Source organism: Aotus nancymaae, unplaced genomic scaffold, assembly GCF_030222135.1.
Source record: "Aotus nancymaae isolate 86718 unplaced genomic scaffold, 86718_ANA_hifiasm-v0.15.2.pri h1tg000034l, whole genome shotgun sequence".
Classification (NCBI taxonomy): domain Eukaryota; kingdom Metazoa; phylum Chordata; class Mammalia; order Primates; family Aotidae; genus Aotus; species Aotus nancymaae.
The window spans coordinates 1,120,110-1,138,430 of record NW_026988448.1 but is presented as its reverse complement, the minus strand read 5'-3'; the positions used below and the strand labels follow the sequence as shown (position 1 = coordinate 1,138,430).

Here is an 18,321-nt window from a genome sequence, read left to right as displayed (position 1 = left end):
TGTGAATCATTGTGGGGTACTCTTGGATGAGAGGTGTTATATTAAGAAAAATAGTTCTGAGGCTTTTTATGGGAAAATTATGAGTTTTACTTCCTGAAAATAAACATCTGAATGGTATTTGATGGAATGAAAGGAAAGAGTGTAAGGTTACAGAGGTTTACACTATGTTTTAATAGCTTTTTAAAAAATACTTTCTCTTACATTTTTGTTCAGTTGCACAATGTATATCAAACTAACCACAGCCTTGTGGGGGCTGCTGCACACAAACTGTCATCCTGCAAGTCCAAATACAGAAGAAGCAGAAATTATAATTGGCCCAAATGCTGTATTTCCAGTAAAATATAAAATAGGGCATTTCTGATTTCTTCTAAGCTTAGTAACCAGCACAGCCACCTTAGTCATGCATCAATAATGACTTTTTTTGGCAGTCATCCTAGTGCCCTACCATTAAAATGATCTCTTCTGAGAATCACTCCTATCATTATCTTAATTTTGTTAGACAAACAGAATTTTTATTTCATTTTAGTATAGTATTAACAAGAGTGCCAAATACATCTAAAGGTGATGGCCGTATTTTCCTATTTTATGTGTTATGTTACTAAATGGCTCATTTAAAAAATGAAAATAAGAGTTTTATGATTTATTGATATCCTTAAATCATAGCAGGTGTGGATACTTCACATATTTCTAAAACTTGACAGGACACACTCTTTTTGCCCGACTGACTAAAATATGTACTATTTTGTGATGTAAGTATATAATACTAGACAGCTAATTTGAACTATGAACAAGAATGTGTAAAAGTTTAAACCGCTTTTTTAATGACATAATTTGATTACACATGATTTTAGATTTCAGGCATAATCACTTATGTTCTTTTGCTTTATTGCTTTTAGATCTTGCTGTATTTTTAAAAAAGAAATGAAATGATAATTAATACAAAGAAAACCCTACCCACATCCCTCCTTTTTCTTCTTCTCTGATAAGCACGACTGAATTTGCTGTGGGTCTTTCCCTAGTTCCCATTCAAAGGCAGTAATACAGGAGTTAAGAAGACAGTACTGAGCCAGATAGTGAGGGTATGGGAATCCTCCGCAAGGTTTTCCTTTTAACGAAAAGCAGCCCCCAGATCATTTTCTTTTCTAACAAAGAGCAGGCTGTAAAATCAAGCTGCAGACCTAGGCAGACAAGCTGGAAGCTCGCACCAGTGAATGCCAGCGATTGTGCCAGTAGGAAAAGGCTACCTCGGAATAGGCACGTTGACAACGATTGCTCCATCTTCTCTCTTCTACCAGCCGCACGTGCAGTGTGGAGCAGACAGGATGGCGCCGGCCAAGTAGAAAGCCGTTTGCATAGTAAGATTAGGGTGGGGCGGCAGGGCGCAGTGGCTCACGTCTGTAGGAGTTCGAGACTAGCCCTGCCAACATGATGAAATCCCGTTTCTGCTAAAAATACAGAAATTAGCCGGGCGTGGTGGTGTGCCCCTGTAATCCAGCTACCTGGGAGGCCGAGGCAGGGGAATTGCTTGAAACCAGGAGGAGAAGTTTGCAGTGAGCCGAGATCGTACCGTTGCACTCCAGCCTGAATAAGAGTGAAACTGTCTAAAAAAAAAAAAAAAGGATTAGGGCGGTGCAATGAGCCCTTCCCTGCCCATCATGTAAATGTCACACTTGATCGAACCAATCTGTGGGCTCTATGCTTATCAGGCACTGCCTCCTCAAGCCTGCCCATAAAATCTGGCACAGTCCACCTCAGGCTGGCTGTTTCCTTTGGGAGGACTTGCCGCTCCTTAGTATCTGTGTCTTTAATCTTGGTGCTCGACAATGAACCCTGGATATTTAACCCAGGCAAGGATGCCGCTTCAGCAACATTGTGCATTGTTGAGCATAGCCTTACGCTCTTACACATGGTATCAAACCCCACATCTCCCTGCTGCTTGGTTTTTAATGCTGAAATCTGTACTTTACCAGTTTGGGCATGTACTATTTTTATTATCTTCCAGCACTAAACATTTTCTCATGTTTATTATGATGTTTTTTAACCCAAGCTTTAGATGTCTGCTTTTAGATTTCCACGAGTTAATTTTTGGTCACCTTTTCTGTTTTGATTTCTAATATGGCGTCGTGTTCAGAGCATGTACTCTCTGTATATGGTACTGATTTTCTTGGTATCTTTGAGATTTTTATCTATCGAGAAACTTGACATATGGTTTGTTTTTAATATTACATAGGTGTGTGAGAAAAATGCGGTTTTGCTGACTTTGGGTACATGTTTGCACAGATATTCTTTGACTCACACTTGTTAATTGTGTTTAAATTGTCCAAGGCTTTCTATTTTCTTGTTGCTTGATTTTTTTTTAATTACTGAAAGATGTGTTAAAATCTACCACTGTGGTTGTAATCTTATCAGTTTCTTCGTATAAGTCTGTTGACTTTTGCTTTATGTATTTGAAGGACACGTTATCAGGCGTATTTCAGTTCAGCCTTATATTTTCATGTGCAGTTATTTCTTTTATCATTTTCTTGAAGAAACTGTTTCTCATGAGGGTTTCTTTACCTCGTATCTGTTTTTCTCTAGTGCTTCCACAGTCTTACCTCTTTGTAGTTCACGTGTGCTGTTTGATCCCCACCTTTCACTTTCCACTTTTTTTTAAATTAAGTTTTCAGTATTTTTCTTAAAATCTAGCCTAAGTTTCTTATAGATGCTGAATATTAGACCTTTGTTAGATGCATAATTTGGAAATATTTTCTCCCATTCTGTAGGTCGTCTGTTTACCCTATTTATACTTTCTTTTGCTGTGCAGAAGCCCTAAAGTTTAATTACATCCCACTTGTCAGTTTTTGCTTTTGTTGCCGTTGCTTTTGATGTCTTTGTCATGAAATCTTTGCCAGTTCCTGTGTCCAGGATGGTATTGCCTAGGTTGTCTTCCAGGGTTTTTATAGTTTTGGGTTTTACATTTAGGTCTTTAATCCATCTTGAGTTGACTTTTGTCTGTGCTGTAAGGGAGGGGTCCAATTTCAATCTTCTGCACAAGGTTAGTCAGTTATCCCAGCACCATTTATTGAACAGGGAGTCCATTCCCCGTTGCTTGTTTTTGTCAGCCCTGTTGAAGATCAGATGGTTGTAGGTATGCGACTTTATTATCAGTACTATGCTATTTTGAGCTAAATGATGAGAACTCATGAACCAAAGAAGAGAACAACAGACACTGAGGTCTGCTTGAGGCTGGAGGTTGGGAACAGGGAGACGAGCAGGAAAAACAGTTACTGGTACCAGGCTTAGCATCTGGGTGATGACATAATCTGTACAACAAACCCCTGTGACACAAGTTTACCTGTATAACAAACCTGCACATGTACCCCGAACCTAAAATAAAGGCGAAATAACAATAATGATAATAATGAAATCCAGCCTAATATTGTTGAGTTTAGTCTGTTTGAAATTATGATTATTCATATATTCAGTATCATTTGTACTTTCTCTTACACATTTTTTATCGCTCCGCTTTCTACTTGTCATGAATTTTCTTTGGTTCTTTATTTCTTCTTTCTCACCCTCTACTGGATTGAACACATTTTTAAAAAGTTTACCTTTACTCTTGAAAGGTTTGGCCATTACATATTATTTCTGTTCTGTTCAGGTTTTTACTCTTTAGCCTCCGTATGGTAGCCACTGTATAAGGTGTGGCCAGTGCCGCCGTCTTCTCTGTCTTCATTAGACTAAGCCTACGTTTTCTCTTTTTTATGCTGAGTATCTCATATAACACCAGCATTCAGTAGATGATCTGTAAATATTTGTTAAATGCCTGCTGAATTATCAGTGTCAATTATTATCATTTTAAAATATGTATTACAGCTTTTTTTTTTTTTTTTGAGACAGAGTCTCACTCTTTTGCCCAAGCTGGAGTGCAGTGGTGTGATCTTGGCTCACTGCAACCTTTGCCTCCCGGGTTGAAGCAATTGTCCGGCCTCAGCCTCCCGAGTAGCCGGGATTACAGGCATGCACCACTACATCTGGCTAATTTTTTTGTATTTTTATAGAGATGGGGTTTCACCATGTTGGCCAGGCTGGTCTCAAACTCCTGACTTCAGGTGATCTGCCCGCCTCAGCTTCCCAAACTGCTGGGATTACAGGCGTGAGCCACTGCACCCGGCCTTGAATGACTATTAATTTGTTATTATTGAACTTAGTAAGCTTTTATTTTCTGTTTGCAAATGAAGGATGACATCTAGGCGCATCTTAAGCGTAAATGGTTTGGGTATCTTTCATGAAATTTGTCTTAATATTTTGAATATTCTTGACCTAAGAGGATGGAAATCATTATTTATCACAATGTTTTTAGATAATGTTTTGTGCCAAATGGTTCCGTAGATGGAGTCAGTTCCACTTAGTTTGGTTAGCGGCACAGGGAAAGGAGAGCAAGTCAGAGTCAGGGCCGGGACTCGAGGCCCGGAGGGAGCTTACCTGCCTCATCATCGCAGGAGCCTGCTCGGTGTATCTTAGGGGTTGATAATTGGCAGATTAATAAGTCACCTTCACTTCCAGTGCCTTGTTGAGGGGCATGTTTCAGATGATTTACTGAACGTGGCTTATGGTCTATATTCTAGACATAAATTTTGGCGTGTTACTGTCTTGGTCTTTTGATATTTGACTGTTTTGTACTTCCGTACCTCTCAGTGGCATTACACATAAAGAGAACATACATCAGTAACTCTCTAGGTGAAAACACACCCTCATTAACTAGTTTATGTACAAGCTTTTGCAGTCCAATTCTGAACTTGTTATAAATAAGAAAAAAAATTGTGTTAATGTCTTACTTGAGAATCAGCAGTTATGAGGTATCATTAGCATAATGCTTATTAATTCAGCCTTTGAATATACGTCTCGATTTCCCCCTTACAATCATAGGGTTCATCATTTACGACCCAACAGCCTCAGGCTTATAACGCTTTCCTGACCACGGCCGTTGGCGATGGGATGAGACTGTGGGACCTGAGAACCCTGAGGTAAGGCTGTCGTGCGCCCTGTGTTGCAGGGTTGGGGAGCTCAGGAGCTGTAAGTGCAGTCGGCTCTCGTTTCCGAATGTGATGAGGTGGTTGTTCTGTGCACGCTGACTGATCTAAGAGTGATTTATGCACGGAACCTTTGGAATGGTGAAGCCCTAGTTGGTCTCTCTGCTACACGTGACTTAGGAGAGTCATCCCAGGCCTCTCCTGAGCGTCAGTGACGTTGACGGAGGCATTGGTTGGAAGCTCCTAAACCACAGTTACCCTGTGGTGTGATGACTGCTCTCTCTCCCAAGCGTGTTCCCATCTCCGTTGGGTGACGCCCACCAGGCGCCGAGCACCCCCGTAACGCAGGACCAGCGGTGCCTGACTCTACTCTTCCTACCTCTCAGGCCACAGTTGGGAGGGCATTTCCTTAGTTATACTATCACTAAGTAAATTACTTCTCATTTCACATCATGCATATTTTAGATGCTTTGGTAGACTTTGAGAATGCCTTTTATAAAAGTTAGAAACCACCTTAGTTTTATCAGGAAAATATTTACAGATCTTTTAGGATAAGAATTCTTAACCTTGTTACTGTCATTGTACCATTGAAAATTTGGCAATAAACACCTCTGGACACTTTTTAAGAAGACTTTTAAATCATAAAATGAAATATGTGGGATTATGAAGGAAACCAGTCATATTGACATGTAATTATCGACATATTTAGAAATTCATGATATAACAATATTTGTTGCTTATTGTTGAATGTAGTAATAAAACTTATGGGCAGGTTTATTGACAATCGTGATTTCAAATTAGTGATGAGAATCTGTATGAGCAGTCGTGTCGCACATGATGACGTCTTGATCGATGCCTGGCCATATCACATTGCTGGTGGCGTAAGGTTATGATGGGGCTGAAAAACTCTTTTTGTTTATTATTTGACTTACTACTTTTTATCACGATTTTAGAGAAAATTTCTTCTACTTATAAAAAAAGTTAACTGTAAAGCAGCCTCAGGCAGTTCCTGCAGGAGGTGTCCAGAAGAAGACTTTTTTTTTTTTTTTTTTTAAGACAGCATCTTGCTCTGTCATCCAGGCTGGAGTGCAGTGGCATGGTCTCAGCTCACTGCAACCTCCACTCCCCACCACCCCACCCCTGGGTTCAAGTGATTTTCTTGCCTCAGCCTCCTGAGTAGCTGGGTTTACAGGCGAGTGCCACCATGCCCAGCTAATTTTTTGTTTGTTTGTTTAAGATGGAGTCTCGCTCTGTCACCCAAGCTGGAGTACAATGGTGCAGTCTCGGCTCACTGCAACCTCTGCCTCCAGGGTTCAAGCCATTCTCCTGCCTCAACCTCCCAAGTAGCTGGGAATACAGACATGTACCACCATGCCTGGCTAATTTTTATATTTTTAGTAGAGACGGGTTTTCACCATGTTGCCTAGGTTTGTCTTGAACTCCTGACCTCAAGTGATCCACCTGCCTTGGCCTCCCAAATTGCTGGGATTACAGGCGTGAGCCACCATGCCCAGCCAAGACATTGTTTTCACAAGAGATTACGGCTCTGTGCATGTCACTGCCCCTGGAGATTTTCCAGTAGGACAAGATGTGGAGGGGAAGACGGTGACGTTGATGATCCTGACTCCATGCAGGCCTAGGCTACAGTGTGTGTTTATGTCTTAGGTTTTAACAAAAAGTTTAAAAAGTAAGAAAAAGTTCAAATTAGAAGAAAGCATGTGGAGTAAGAATATAAAGAAATAAAATATTTTTGTACAGCTGTACAATGCATTTGTGTTTTGAGCTAAGTGATATTAGCATTGAGTTTTTAAAAAGTATATAAAATAAAAAAGTTACAGTAAACTAATGTTTGTTATTGAGCAAATAAAAATATTTAAACATAAATTCAGTGTAGCTTAAGTGTCTAGTGTTTATGAAGTCTGCAGCAGTGATGGTCATGCCCTGGAGCTTCACACTCACTCACCTCTTGCTCAGGGACCTGCTCAGGGTAGCCTCCAGTCCTGCAAGCTCCAGTCATGGCAAGGACCCTATACAGGTGCACCCTTTTGAGTCTTTTATTTTATTTAATTTTTTTTTTAAATTTCAGTAGCTTTTGTGGTACAAGTGGCTTTTGGTTACGCGAATGAATTGTATAGTAGTGAAGTCTAAGATTTTAGTGCACCTGCCACCTGAGTCTATACATTGTAGCCAATATGTCATTTTTTACCCCTCACCCACCTCCCACCCTCCCCTTGTCAGTCTCCTTTGTGTAGTCTCAGCTTAGCTCCCACTTAGAAGTAAGAACATAAAGTTTTAGGTTTTTCCAAACACCGCGTGTTCTCACTCATAAGTGGGTGTTGAACAATGAGAACACATGGACATAGGGAGGGGAACATCACACACTGGGGCCTGTTGGGGGCTGGGCGCTAGGGGAGGTAGCAGGGGGTGGGAGATAGGGGAGGGATGGCATTAGGAGAAATAGCTAATGTAGACGATGGGGTAATGGATGCAGCAAACCACCATGGCACGTGTGTACACCTACGTAACAAACCTGCACATTCTGCACATGTGCCCCAGAACTTAAAGTATATATTTTAGAAAACAGTATTAGGATTTTCATTTCTGAGTTAATTCACTTAAAATAGTGGCCTCCAGCTTCTCCCAAGTTGCAACAAAATACGTTATTTTGTTCTTTTTCATGGCTGAGTAGTATCTCATGGTGTATACATACCACGTTTTCTTTTTTCACTCATTGGTTGATATGGTTTGGCCGTGTCCCCAACCAAATCTCATCTTGAATCATACGTGTTCGGGGAGGGACAGTGGGAGACAGTTAAGTCATGGGGGCAGTTTCCCCATGCTGTTGTGGTGGTAGTGAATAAGTCTCATGAGATCTGATGGTTTTATCAGGGGTTTCTGCTTCTGCACCTTCTCGTTGTGTCTCTGCCTGCTGCCGTCCATGTAAGACGTGACTTGCCCCTCCTTGCCTTCCACCGTGATTGTGAGGCTTCCCCAGCCACATGGAGCTATAAGTCCAGTTAAACCTCTTTCTTTTGTAAATTGCCCAGTCTTGGGTATGTCTTTATCAGCAGCACAAAAGCAGGCTAATACAGTAGATTGGTACCAGTAGAGTGGGGTGCTGCTGAGAAAATACCCAAAAATGTGGAAGTGACTTTGGAACTGGATAACAGGCAGAAGTTGGAACAGTTTGTAGGGCTCAGAGGACCGGAAAATGTGGGCAAGTTTGGAAGTTCCTAGAGACTTGTTGAATGGCTTTGCCCAAAATGCTGATAGTGATACGGACAATAAGGTCCAAGCTGAAGTGGTCTGAGATGGAGATGAGGAACTTGTTAAGAACTGGAGCCAAGATAACTTTTGTTATGTTTTAGCAAAGAGACTGGTGGCATTTTCCCCTGCCCTAGAGAATTGTGGAACTTTGAACTTGAGAGATGTGATTTAGGGTCCCTGGTGGAAGAAATTTGTAAGCAGCAAGGCATTCAAGAGGTGACTTGGGTGCTGTTAAAGGCAGTCAGTTTTAAAAGGGAAGCAGAGCATAAAAGTTTGGAAAATTTGCAGCCTGACAATGTGATAGAAAAGAAAAGCCCATTTTCTGAGGAGAAATTCAAGCTGGCTGCAGAAATTTGTGTAAGTAATGAGGAGCCAAATGTTAATTGCCAAGACAATGGGGAAAATGTCGTTAGCACACGTCAGAGGTCTTCACTGCAGCCCCTCCCATCACTGGCCCAGAGACCTAGGAGGAAAACATGGTTTCATGGGTTGGGCCCAGGGTCCCTGTGCTATGTGCAGCCTAGGGACTTGGTGCCCTGTGTCCCAGCCACTCCAGCCGTGGCTGAAAGGGGCCAATGTAGAGCTCATGCTATGGCTTCAGATGGTGCAAGCCTCAAGCCTTGGTAGCTTCGTGATGCTGAGCCTGCGGATGCACAGAAGTCGAGAATTGAAGTTTGGGAACTTGTGTCTAGATTTCAGAAGATATGTGGAAACACCTGGATGCCAAGGCAGAAGTTTTTGCAGGGGCAAGGCCTCCTTGAAGAACCTCTGCTAGGGCAGTGCAGAAGGGAAATGTGGGGTCAGAGTCCCTACTGGGGGCACTGCCTAGTGGAGTTGAGAAGAGGGCCTCCATCCTCTAGACCCCAGAATGGTAGATCCACCTACAGCTTGCACTGTGAGCCCGGAAAAGCTGCAGATACCACCAGCCTGTGAAAGCAGCTGGGAGGGTGGCTGTATCCTGCAAAGCCACAGGGACAGAGCTGCCCAGGACCATGGGAACCCACCTCTTGTATCAGTGTGACCTGGATGTCAAAGGAGATCATTTTGGAGCTTTCGGATTTAAACACCACTCTGGATTTCAGACTTGCATGGGGCACAAGCCCCTTTGTTTTGGCCAATGCTTCCTATTTGGGATGACTCTATTTACCCCATACCTGTACCCCATTGTATCTAGGAAGTAACTGGCTTGCTTTTGATGATTGTGAGGCTTCTCCAGCCACATGAGACTGTAAGGCTTATAGGCTGAAGGGACTTGGCTTGTCTCAGATGAGACACTGGGCTGTGGACTTTTGGGTTAATGCTGAAATGAGTTAAGACTTTAGGGACTGTTGGGAAGGCCTGGTTAGTTTTGAAACGTGAGGACATGAGATTTGGAGGGGCCAGGAGTGGAATGATACAGATTCACTCTGCGTCCCCACCCAAATCTAATCTTGAATTGTACTCCCATAATTCCCACGTATTGTGCGAGGGGCCTGGTGGGAGATAATTGAATCACGTGGGCAGTTTGCCCCATACTGATCTCATGATAGTAAGTCTCATGAGATATGATGGTTTTATCAGGGGTTTCTACTTCTGCGCCTTCCTCATTGTGTCTCTGCCTGCTGCCGTCCATGTAAGACATGACTTGCCCTCCTTGCCTTCAGCCATGATTGCGAGGCTTTCCCAGCCACGTGGAACTATAAGTCCAATTGAACCTCTTTCTTTTGTAAATTGCTCATTCTAGGGGATGTCTTTATTAGCAGCATGAAAATGGACTAATACGTTGGTCGATGGGCACTTAGGTTGCTTTCATATCTTTGCAATTGTGAACTGTACTGCAATAAACATGCACACACCGTATCTTTTTGATATAATGACTTATTTTCCTTTGGGTAGATACCCAGTAGTGAGATTGCTGGATTGTATGCTAGATATACTTTTATCTATTTTTAGCTCCATGGAAAACAGTATGGAGATGTCATTTTTATCTTTTATATCATATTTTTACTGTGCCTTTTCTTTGCTTAGATATTCAAATACTTACCATTGTGTTACAGTTGCTTAGTACAGTTGCAAGTTATACATGTTTGTAGCCGAGAAGCAGTAGGCTACACTACACAGCTTAGGAGCGTAGTACGCTACACCATCTAGGCATGTGTAAGTATACTCTGTGATGTTCACACAGGGACAAAATTGCCTAGCGACATATTTCTCAGAATGTATCCCTGGCATTAAGTGATGCATGGCTGTATAGTTAACTCCTGACACATTCTTAGTACTTTGCAAACAGCCAATTACTTATTTATGTATTTTTTATTTTTATACATTTAGAAGGCACAAGTGTAATTCTGTTACATGGTCAGATTTGTAGTGGTAAAGTCAGGGCTTTTAGGGTATCCATCACCCAAATAATGTGCATTGTACCCATTTAGTAATTTCTTTTCCTCTATCGCCCTCCCACCCTCTACCATTCTGAGTCTCCAATGTCTATTGTTTCATACTCGGTGTTCATGTGTATACATTATTTAGCTCCCACACATAAGTGGGAACATGCGTTATTTATTGTTCTGTTTATGAGTTGTTTCACTTAGGATAATGCCCTCTACTTCCATCAGTGTGCTGCAAAAGACATGATTTCACTTTTTTCATGACTGAATAATATTACATTATATGTGTGTGTGTGTGTGTGTCTGTACACACACACACAAATATACTACATTTTCTTTACTCAGTCATCTGTTAATGGGCACTTAGATTGCTTCCATGTCTTCGGGATTGTAAATAGTGCTGCAATAAACATACGAGTGCGTTGTGTTTTTGAAGTAATGATTTCTTTTTCTTCAGGTAGATACCCAGAGGTGGTCTTTCTGGAATGATTGGTAGTTATATTTTTAGTTCTTTGAGAGATCTTCACACTGTTTTGCATAGAAGTTGTACTAATTTACATTCCCATCAACATTGTATAAACTTTCCCTTCTCTCTGCATCCTTGCAAGCATCTGTTACTTTTTGTCTTTTCAGTAATAGGCATTCTGACTGGTGTAAGATGAAATCTCATTGTGGTTTTAATTTGCATTTCTCTGATGATTAGTGATGTTGAGCATTTTTTCATGTGCTTGCTGGCCATTTGTATATCCTCTTTTAAAATGCTTTTACACTGTTGGTGAGAATGTCAAGTAGTTCAGTAGTTCTACCCTTGTGGAAGACAATGTGGCGATTCCTCAGAGACCTAGAACCAGAAATATCATTTGATCCAGCAATCCTAATACTGGGTATATACCCAAAGGAATATAAATTATTCTACTGTAAAGATACATGTGTGCATATGTTCATTGCAGCACTATTCATGATAGCAAACACATGGAATCAACCCAGATGCCCATCAGTGATAGACTGGATAAAGAAAATGTGGTACATATACACCATAGAACACTATGCAGCCATCAAAAGGAATGAGATCATGTCCTTTACAGGGATATGGATGGGGCTGGATGCAGGAATGGAAAACCAAACACTGCATGTGCTCACTTATAAGTGGGAGCTGAACAGTGAGAGCACAAAGACCCAGGGAGGAGAACAACACACTCTGGGGCCTGTCAGTGGGGCAGGGAGAGGAAGAGCATCAGGTTAAATAGCTAATGGTGGGGCTTAATACCTAGGTGACGGGTTGATCTGTGCAGGAAACCACCCTATATAACAAACTGCACATCCTGCACATGTATCCTGGAACTTAAAGTAAAAATATCTATTCATGTCCTTTGCCTACTTTTTAATGGAATTATTTGTGGTATTTTTTTGTTGAGTCCTTTGAGTTCCTTGTAAATTTTGAATATTAGTCCCCTGTAAAATGAATAGTTTGCAAATGTTTTCCCCCGCTCTGCAGGTTTTCCATTAACTCTGTTGATTATTTCTTTTGCTGTGCAGAATACTTGTAGTTTAATGAAGTGTCACATTTGTCTATTTTTGTTTATGTTGCCTCTGGCTTTGAGTTCTTAGTCATGAATTCTTTGCCTAGGCCAATGTCTGGAAGAGTTTTTTTTTTTAGATTTTCTTCTAGTATTTTTATAGTTTCAGGTTTTACACTTAAGTCTTTAATCCATCTTGAGTTTATTTTTGTATATGGAGAGATAAGAAGGATCCAATTTCATTCCTTTGCATATAGCCATCCAATTATTCACACTCTTTATTAAAAAGGGTGTCCTTTCCCCATTGTTGATTTTGTCAACTGTCAAATATTAGTTGACTGTAAATATGTAGCTTTATTTCTGAGTTCTAGATTCTGTTCCATTGGTCTATATGTCTATTTTTATACCAGTACCGTATTGTTTTGGTTACTGTAATTTTGCAGTATAATTTGAAGTCGGGGAATGTGATGCCTCTGGCTTTGTTCTTTTTATTTAAGATTACTTTGGCCATTTGGGCTCCTTTTAGGTTCCTTATGAAGTTTAGGGTTTTTTTTTTTTGTATTTTGTGAAAAATGACATTGGTATTTTGATAGGCATTGCATTGTATCTATAGATTGCTTTGGGAAGTATGGTCATTTTAATGATATGAATTCTTCTGATCCATGAGCATGGAAACTTTTTCTATTTGTTTGTGTTATCTGTAGTTTCTTTCATTGATGTGTCGTAGTTTTCCCTGTAGAGATATTTTACCTCCTTGGTTAATTATATTTCTAGGTATTTCATTGTTTTTGTAGCTATTATAAATAGGACTGATGTCTGATTCTCATCTAAATCATTATCGATGTATAGAAATGCTACTGATTTTTACACATTGATTTTCTGTCCTGAAATTTTACTGAATTTATTTATCAAATCTAATAGTGTTTTTGGTGGAGTCTTTAGGTTTTTCTAGATATAAGATTTTATTATCAGTGAATAGGGAATATCCTCTTTATCAATTTGGTTGCTTCTTTAAAACAAACAAACAAACAAAAAAACCACCTTTTTTTTTCCCCTAATTGCTTTGGTTAGGACTTCTGGTGATAGTGGGCATCCTTCTCTTGTTCCACTTCTTAGAGGAAAGACTTTCAACTTTTCCCCATTCAGTATAACCTTGGCTGTTGGATTGTTGTATTATGGCTTTATTATTTTTACGTATATTTCTTCAATACTTAGTTTTAATTGAGGATTTTTATCGTGAAGAGATGCTGAATTTTATCAAGTGCTTTTTTTCTGCATCGAGATAATCATATGTTTTTTGTTCATGATTCAATTTATGTGATGCCTCACATTTATTGATTTTTATATGTTGAACCATCCTTGCATCCCTGGTATAAAACCCACTTGGTCATGGTGTATTATCTTCTTGATGTGCTATTGGATTCTGTTTGCTAGTATTTTGTTGAAAATTGTTTTTATGTTCATCAGGGATCTTGGTCTGTAGTTTTCTTTCTTTGTTTTTTCTGGTTTTAGTATCTGAGTGATATTGACTTTATAGAATGAATTAGGGAGAATTCCATTTTTCTTGATGTTTTGAAACAGTTTCAAGATTGATATTAGTTCTTCTTTATATGTTTGGTGGAATTTGTCTATGAATTCATCTGGTCATGGGCTTTTCTTTGTTGGAACACTTTTTTTTCTTCTGATTCAGTCTTTCTACTCATTATTGGTCTGTTCAGGTTTTCTATTTCTACCTGGTTCAATACTGGGGAATTGTGTGTTTTGAAGAACTTATCCATTTCCTCTAGATTTTCTATTTTGTGAGTGTGTAGTTTTTTCGTAATAGTCTCTGAGGGCCGGGCACGGTGGCTCAAGCCTGTAATCCCAGCACTTTGGGAGGCCGAGGCGGGTGGATCACGAGGTCAAGAGATCGAGACCATCCTGGTCAACATGGTGAAACCCCGTCTCTACTAATACAAAAAATTAGCTGGGCATGGTGGCGCGTGCCTGTAATCCCAGCTACTCGGGAGGCTGAGGCAGGAGAATTGCCTGAACCCAGGAGGCGGAGGTTGCGGTGAGCCGAGATCGCGCCATTGCACTCCAGCCTGGGTAACAAGAGCGAAACTCCATCTCAAAAACAAACAAACAAACAAACAAACAAACAACAAAAAACATAATAGTCTCTGATGATATTTTGCATTCCCGTGGTTGTAATGCCTTTTTTTTCTTCACTTCTAATTTTGTTTATTTAGAGCTCATGTTTTCTTGGTTAGTCTACGAGTGGTTTGTAAATTTTGTTTGTCTCCTCGAATAACCAACTTTTCCTTTTGTTGATCCTTTAAGTTGTTTTGGTGGTCTCTATTGCATTTAGTTTTGCTCTGATCTTTCTTTCTAATTTCTTTTCTGTTGCTAACTTTGGGTTTGGTTTTGTCATGCTTTTCTTGTTCCTTGAGGTACAACATTAGGCTGTTAATTTGTGACCTTTCTAGTTTTTTTTTTTTTTTTTTTTGATATAGGCGTTTAAGGGCATAAACTTCCCTCTTAACACTACTTTTACTGTATCCCACAGGCTTTACTATGTTGTGTTATCACCTTCCTTTATTTCAAAATTTTAAAATTTCTCTTGAACCCAGTCCAATTACACTTCTAGAGCACTTATTAATGTGCCAGTTGCTGTAAGAAGAAATTTACTTTGTGAACTTATTTAAGCCCATTTCAGGAATGGGGAAAATGCAGCACAGAGGTGAGCAGCTCACCAGAGTTGCTCATTTGGTGAAAAGGGACTGAGCTAGGGTCAGGGTTGAGCCTGGCTCTGGGTCACCTGGTCTTGGCCATTGCTTTCTATGGCCTCTTCGCTGAGCTCATTAGACAAGAAACACACGATTGTGAGGGAAATGTTCATAGCGTATTTTGGGTAGACATAGCAGGATATGCACCTCTACTTTGTTAAAAGAAAAAAAGCCCTTTGCATATGCAGAGAAAACGTGCAGTCCATGTGCCGCATTCCCTTCTGCGGTTGTCTTTGAATGGAAGGATTATGAGTGCTTTGACGATTCTTTTTCTTTGTGGTTTTTTTTTTTAAATAGTAAAAGAAGAATGTGAAAATTAAAAAAATAATGTAAAAGAAATAAATATATGACAAATGTTTATGACATTTTTACAAAGATTTTATCTTTTCTCAGTAGTACAGTATAGTTCAGGTTAGTTTCTACTGCCCTGTATTACCATCTACAGAATTTTTCTAGACGGAATTACCTTGGCCGTTGTGACAGTGCACTCCAGCCTGGGTAACACAGCAAGACTCCATCTCAAAAAAAGAAAAAGAATTATCTTGACTGGGTACAGTGGCTCACGCCTGTAATCCCAGCACTTTGGGAGACCAAGGCAGGTGGATAATCTGAAGTCAGGAGTCTGAGACAGGCCTGGCCAACATGACGAGATCCCGTCTCTACTACAAATACAAAAATTTACTGGGTGTGGTAATCCCAGCTGCTCTGGAGGCTGAGGCAGGAGAGTCACTTGAACCTGGGAGGCGGAGGTTGTAGTGTGATGGGATCAGGCCACTGTACTCCAGCCTGGGTGACAGAGTGAGACTCCGTCTCAAAAAAAAAAAGAAATCTTTGTAGAATTTATACTGCATAGGACATAATGGGTTGTCAATAAATAAAATACTGAACTTGACACACAAATTAAGATATTACATAGACAAGGCATTTTTATCACAACTGTGTAGAACCATTTCATGCTTGAATAGCTTTGTTCTTCAAACGAGTGTTTTAAGGCAGTAGCTGCATTCAGTATGATTCTAGATGACAGGTGTGGTTGTGGGGATGTGTTTTCATCTGAACCGCTGCCCATGTGGAGCCAGATCAGCCCTGCTCAGAGATAGCTCTGTGGCTGGGCAGCTCCATTGCTGTGTCGTGTCATGAACTGGACACTGCTTTACTGCACAGGGCCTCTTTTCATTGAAATTTGGATAATGAATATTTAAAGATTTCTACTTGTAATCCTCAGAGGATTTGGACAGAAGCGTTTTAAGATCCAGAAGACTTAGGGTGAGCCTCTACTGTGACGTCTAGAACTACAGATGCCATATGGAAAACAAGTTAATAAAAAATATTTAGCTAAGCTCTCTTAATTTATTTTCCTAAGATTGTTTTGAAAATATAAATCATTCCTGTAAATATAAAGTATTCAATCAGTGTATTCCTTGTAGGTGGTCAATAGAAATTACTTTTTTAAGGGAATAAAAACATATATTTATTCTAAAAAGTGAAATTGTTATAAAATTGCTTATATAGAACTAATTGATTACTGTTTCTGCCAGTGCTATTTTATTTTACAGCCAATTTTATGTCAGTAAAAGCCATTACTAGATATGTAAAGGTTACATATCTTTATGTGAATAGGCTTCCAGTATTCCAAAGTTTAATAGTTTAGGCAGTTACATTGTTATCAACAGTCATATGCTTTATTTACAGATTGTTTGTCACATATATTCTGTTATCTTTATATATTTATATGAAACGTAAATTATTTTATATACAAATAAAATCCAGTTTAAGCAAAAAAGTATACATTTCCTGATAATTATGATCACTACATATATAATATACATAACAATATAGCAAGCTGATATGGATTTTCATGTGTATGTGCATGCACATTTACCTATTCACAGGGATACAATGAGCAGAGTGTCTTTGCTGTGCTCTTTCATCACTTTAATCACTAGAACAAATACAAAAGCACATCCTTTGTATTTGTATTTTGTATTCGCATTTGCATTTGTATTATATTTGTGTGGTATTATATTTGTATTTTGTACAGTTACCTGTGTCTGTGTGACTTTGTCACCACTCAGGGCACCTTGAGCAGGGACCCTGCAGGGCATCTTTGTGGTCCCCAGCCCTGTGCTGGTCAAGGCTTATGGAGGTTTCTTAGGAAGGCTCTGGTCATCCCCCAAAGGTGTTGGAGATTCTCTCCATAATTAATAAGAATTCCTTGACATTTTTTTACAGTAAACAAATTTCATATGGTACTTTTTAAATAGTTGTGAAACTTAACCACCCTTGATAGAATGTTTTGCCTCCTAAAAGTCTTGGAATAATTTATCTAAATAATTTACTATTTTAGAAGATTTGTTAGGTTTGTTCTGATACTTTAAAAATTTCCAGAATATGATACATTTAATATTTATCATATATAAAAGTTTATTTACTATTAGTTTTGTCATCTTTGGGATTTGTGATTTTGAATAGTGTTTGAATTATTTTTAAATATCTCTAGAGAGACCCATTAACCATTTAATAATTCTCACATATAAAATATTCTTTCATTATTCATTTTTGCCTTTTTGTGAAGAAAAGCAACAAGTTGTTTTCTGTCCTTTAATTTGTATTAAAATTTAAAAATTATTTTTCTCTTGGTGTTTCTTTCCTCCCCATAGGTGTGAGCGCCACTTTGAAGGGCATCCAAACCGCAGCTATCCATGTGGAATAGCGTTCAATCCTTGTGGACGATTCGCGGCTTGTGGGGCCGAGGACAGACACGTATGTACTATTTGAGAGTCTATAAATGCAGAGATTCTAGACTTTGTTAGTGTCTAGACTGTTTAATATTGTTACATATTAGGATAGAAGCCTACTTTAAGCTTGACCATTGGTCAATATTTTAAGATGTATACATAATAGCATTTTAGTAATGTGTAAGATATGGAAGATGTTTTTATTGAAGCATGATAAATAGTAATCACTCATGAAGTCATTGTTAATCATTTCAGAGATACTTGTTGAGTGCCTACTATTTGAAAGACATTGTGCTACACGTTGTATTTTCTTTTTTTACAAGATGCTAATATTAATTAGTGAAACACCAGATCCTGTGATCCTTTCCTAAGTTACATCCTTAGGAAACTTTGTGCTTATATTAATGAAATTGCCCCCTACCCTCCTCCCACATTACACGTTATGCACATACGCCTCATAGTGGATTTGGTGCAGGTGCTAATACACATCCATTTGTCCATAATACATTTTAAAAGGCCTGTGTTAACTTCCTAGGGATGCCGCAAACTACCACAAACTTGGAAGCTTAACCCTTTTCCCGTTTGCCCCAAGAATATCACTGGCGGCCTTGCAGCTGCAGCATTCACCTCAAAATCATGTCGCCACAAAATAC

At 39.4% G+C, this 18,321-nt stretch overlaps 1 protein-coding gene across 1 annotated transcript in view; it reads left to right on the top strand.

Moving 5' to 3' along the window:
• Positions 1 to 18,321, top strand: part of WDR27 (WD repeat domain 27) — a 161,828-nt gene that overhangs the window by 96,077 nt on the left and 47,430 nt on the right. The window contains exons 24-25 of the mRNA XM_064384087.1: positions 4,909 to 5,006; positions 17,591 to 17,693. Of these exons, the coding sequence (XP_064240157.1) occupies positions 4,909 to 5,006; positions 17,591 to 17,693 (201 nt within the window). The remainder of the gene's footprint in view (positions 1 to 4,908; positions 5,007 to 17,590; positions 17,694 to 18,321) is intronic.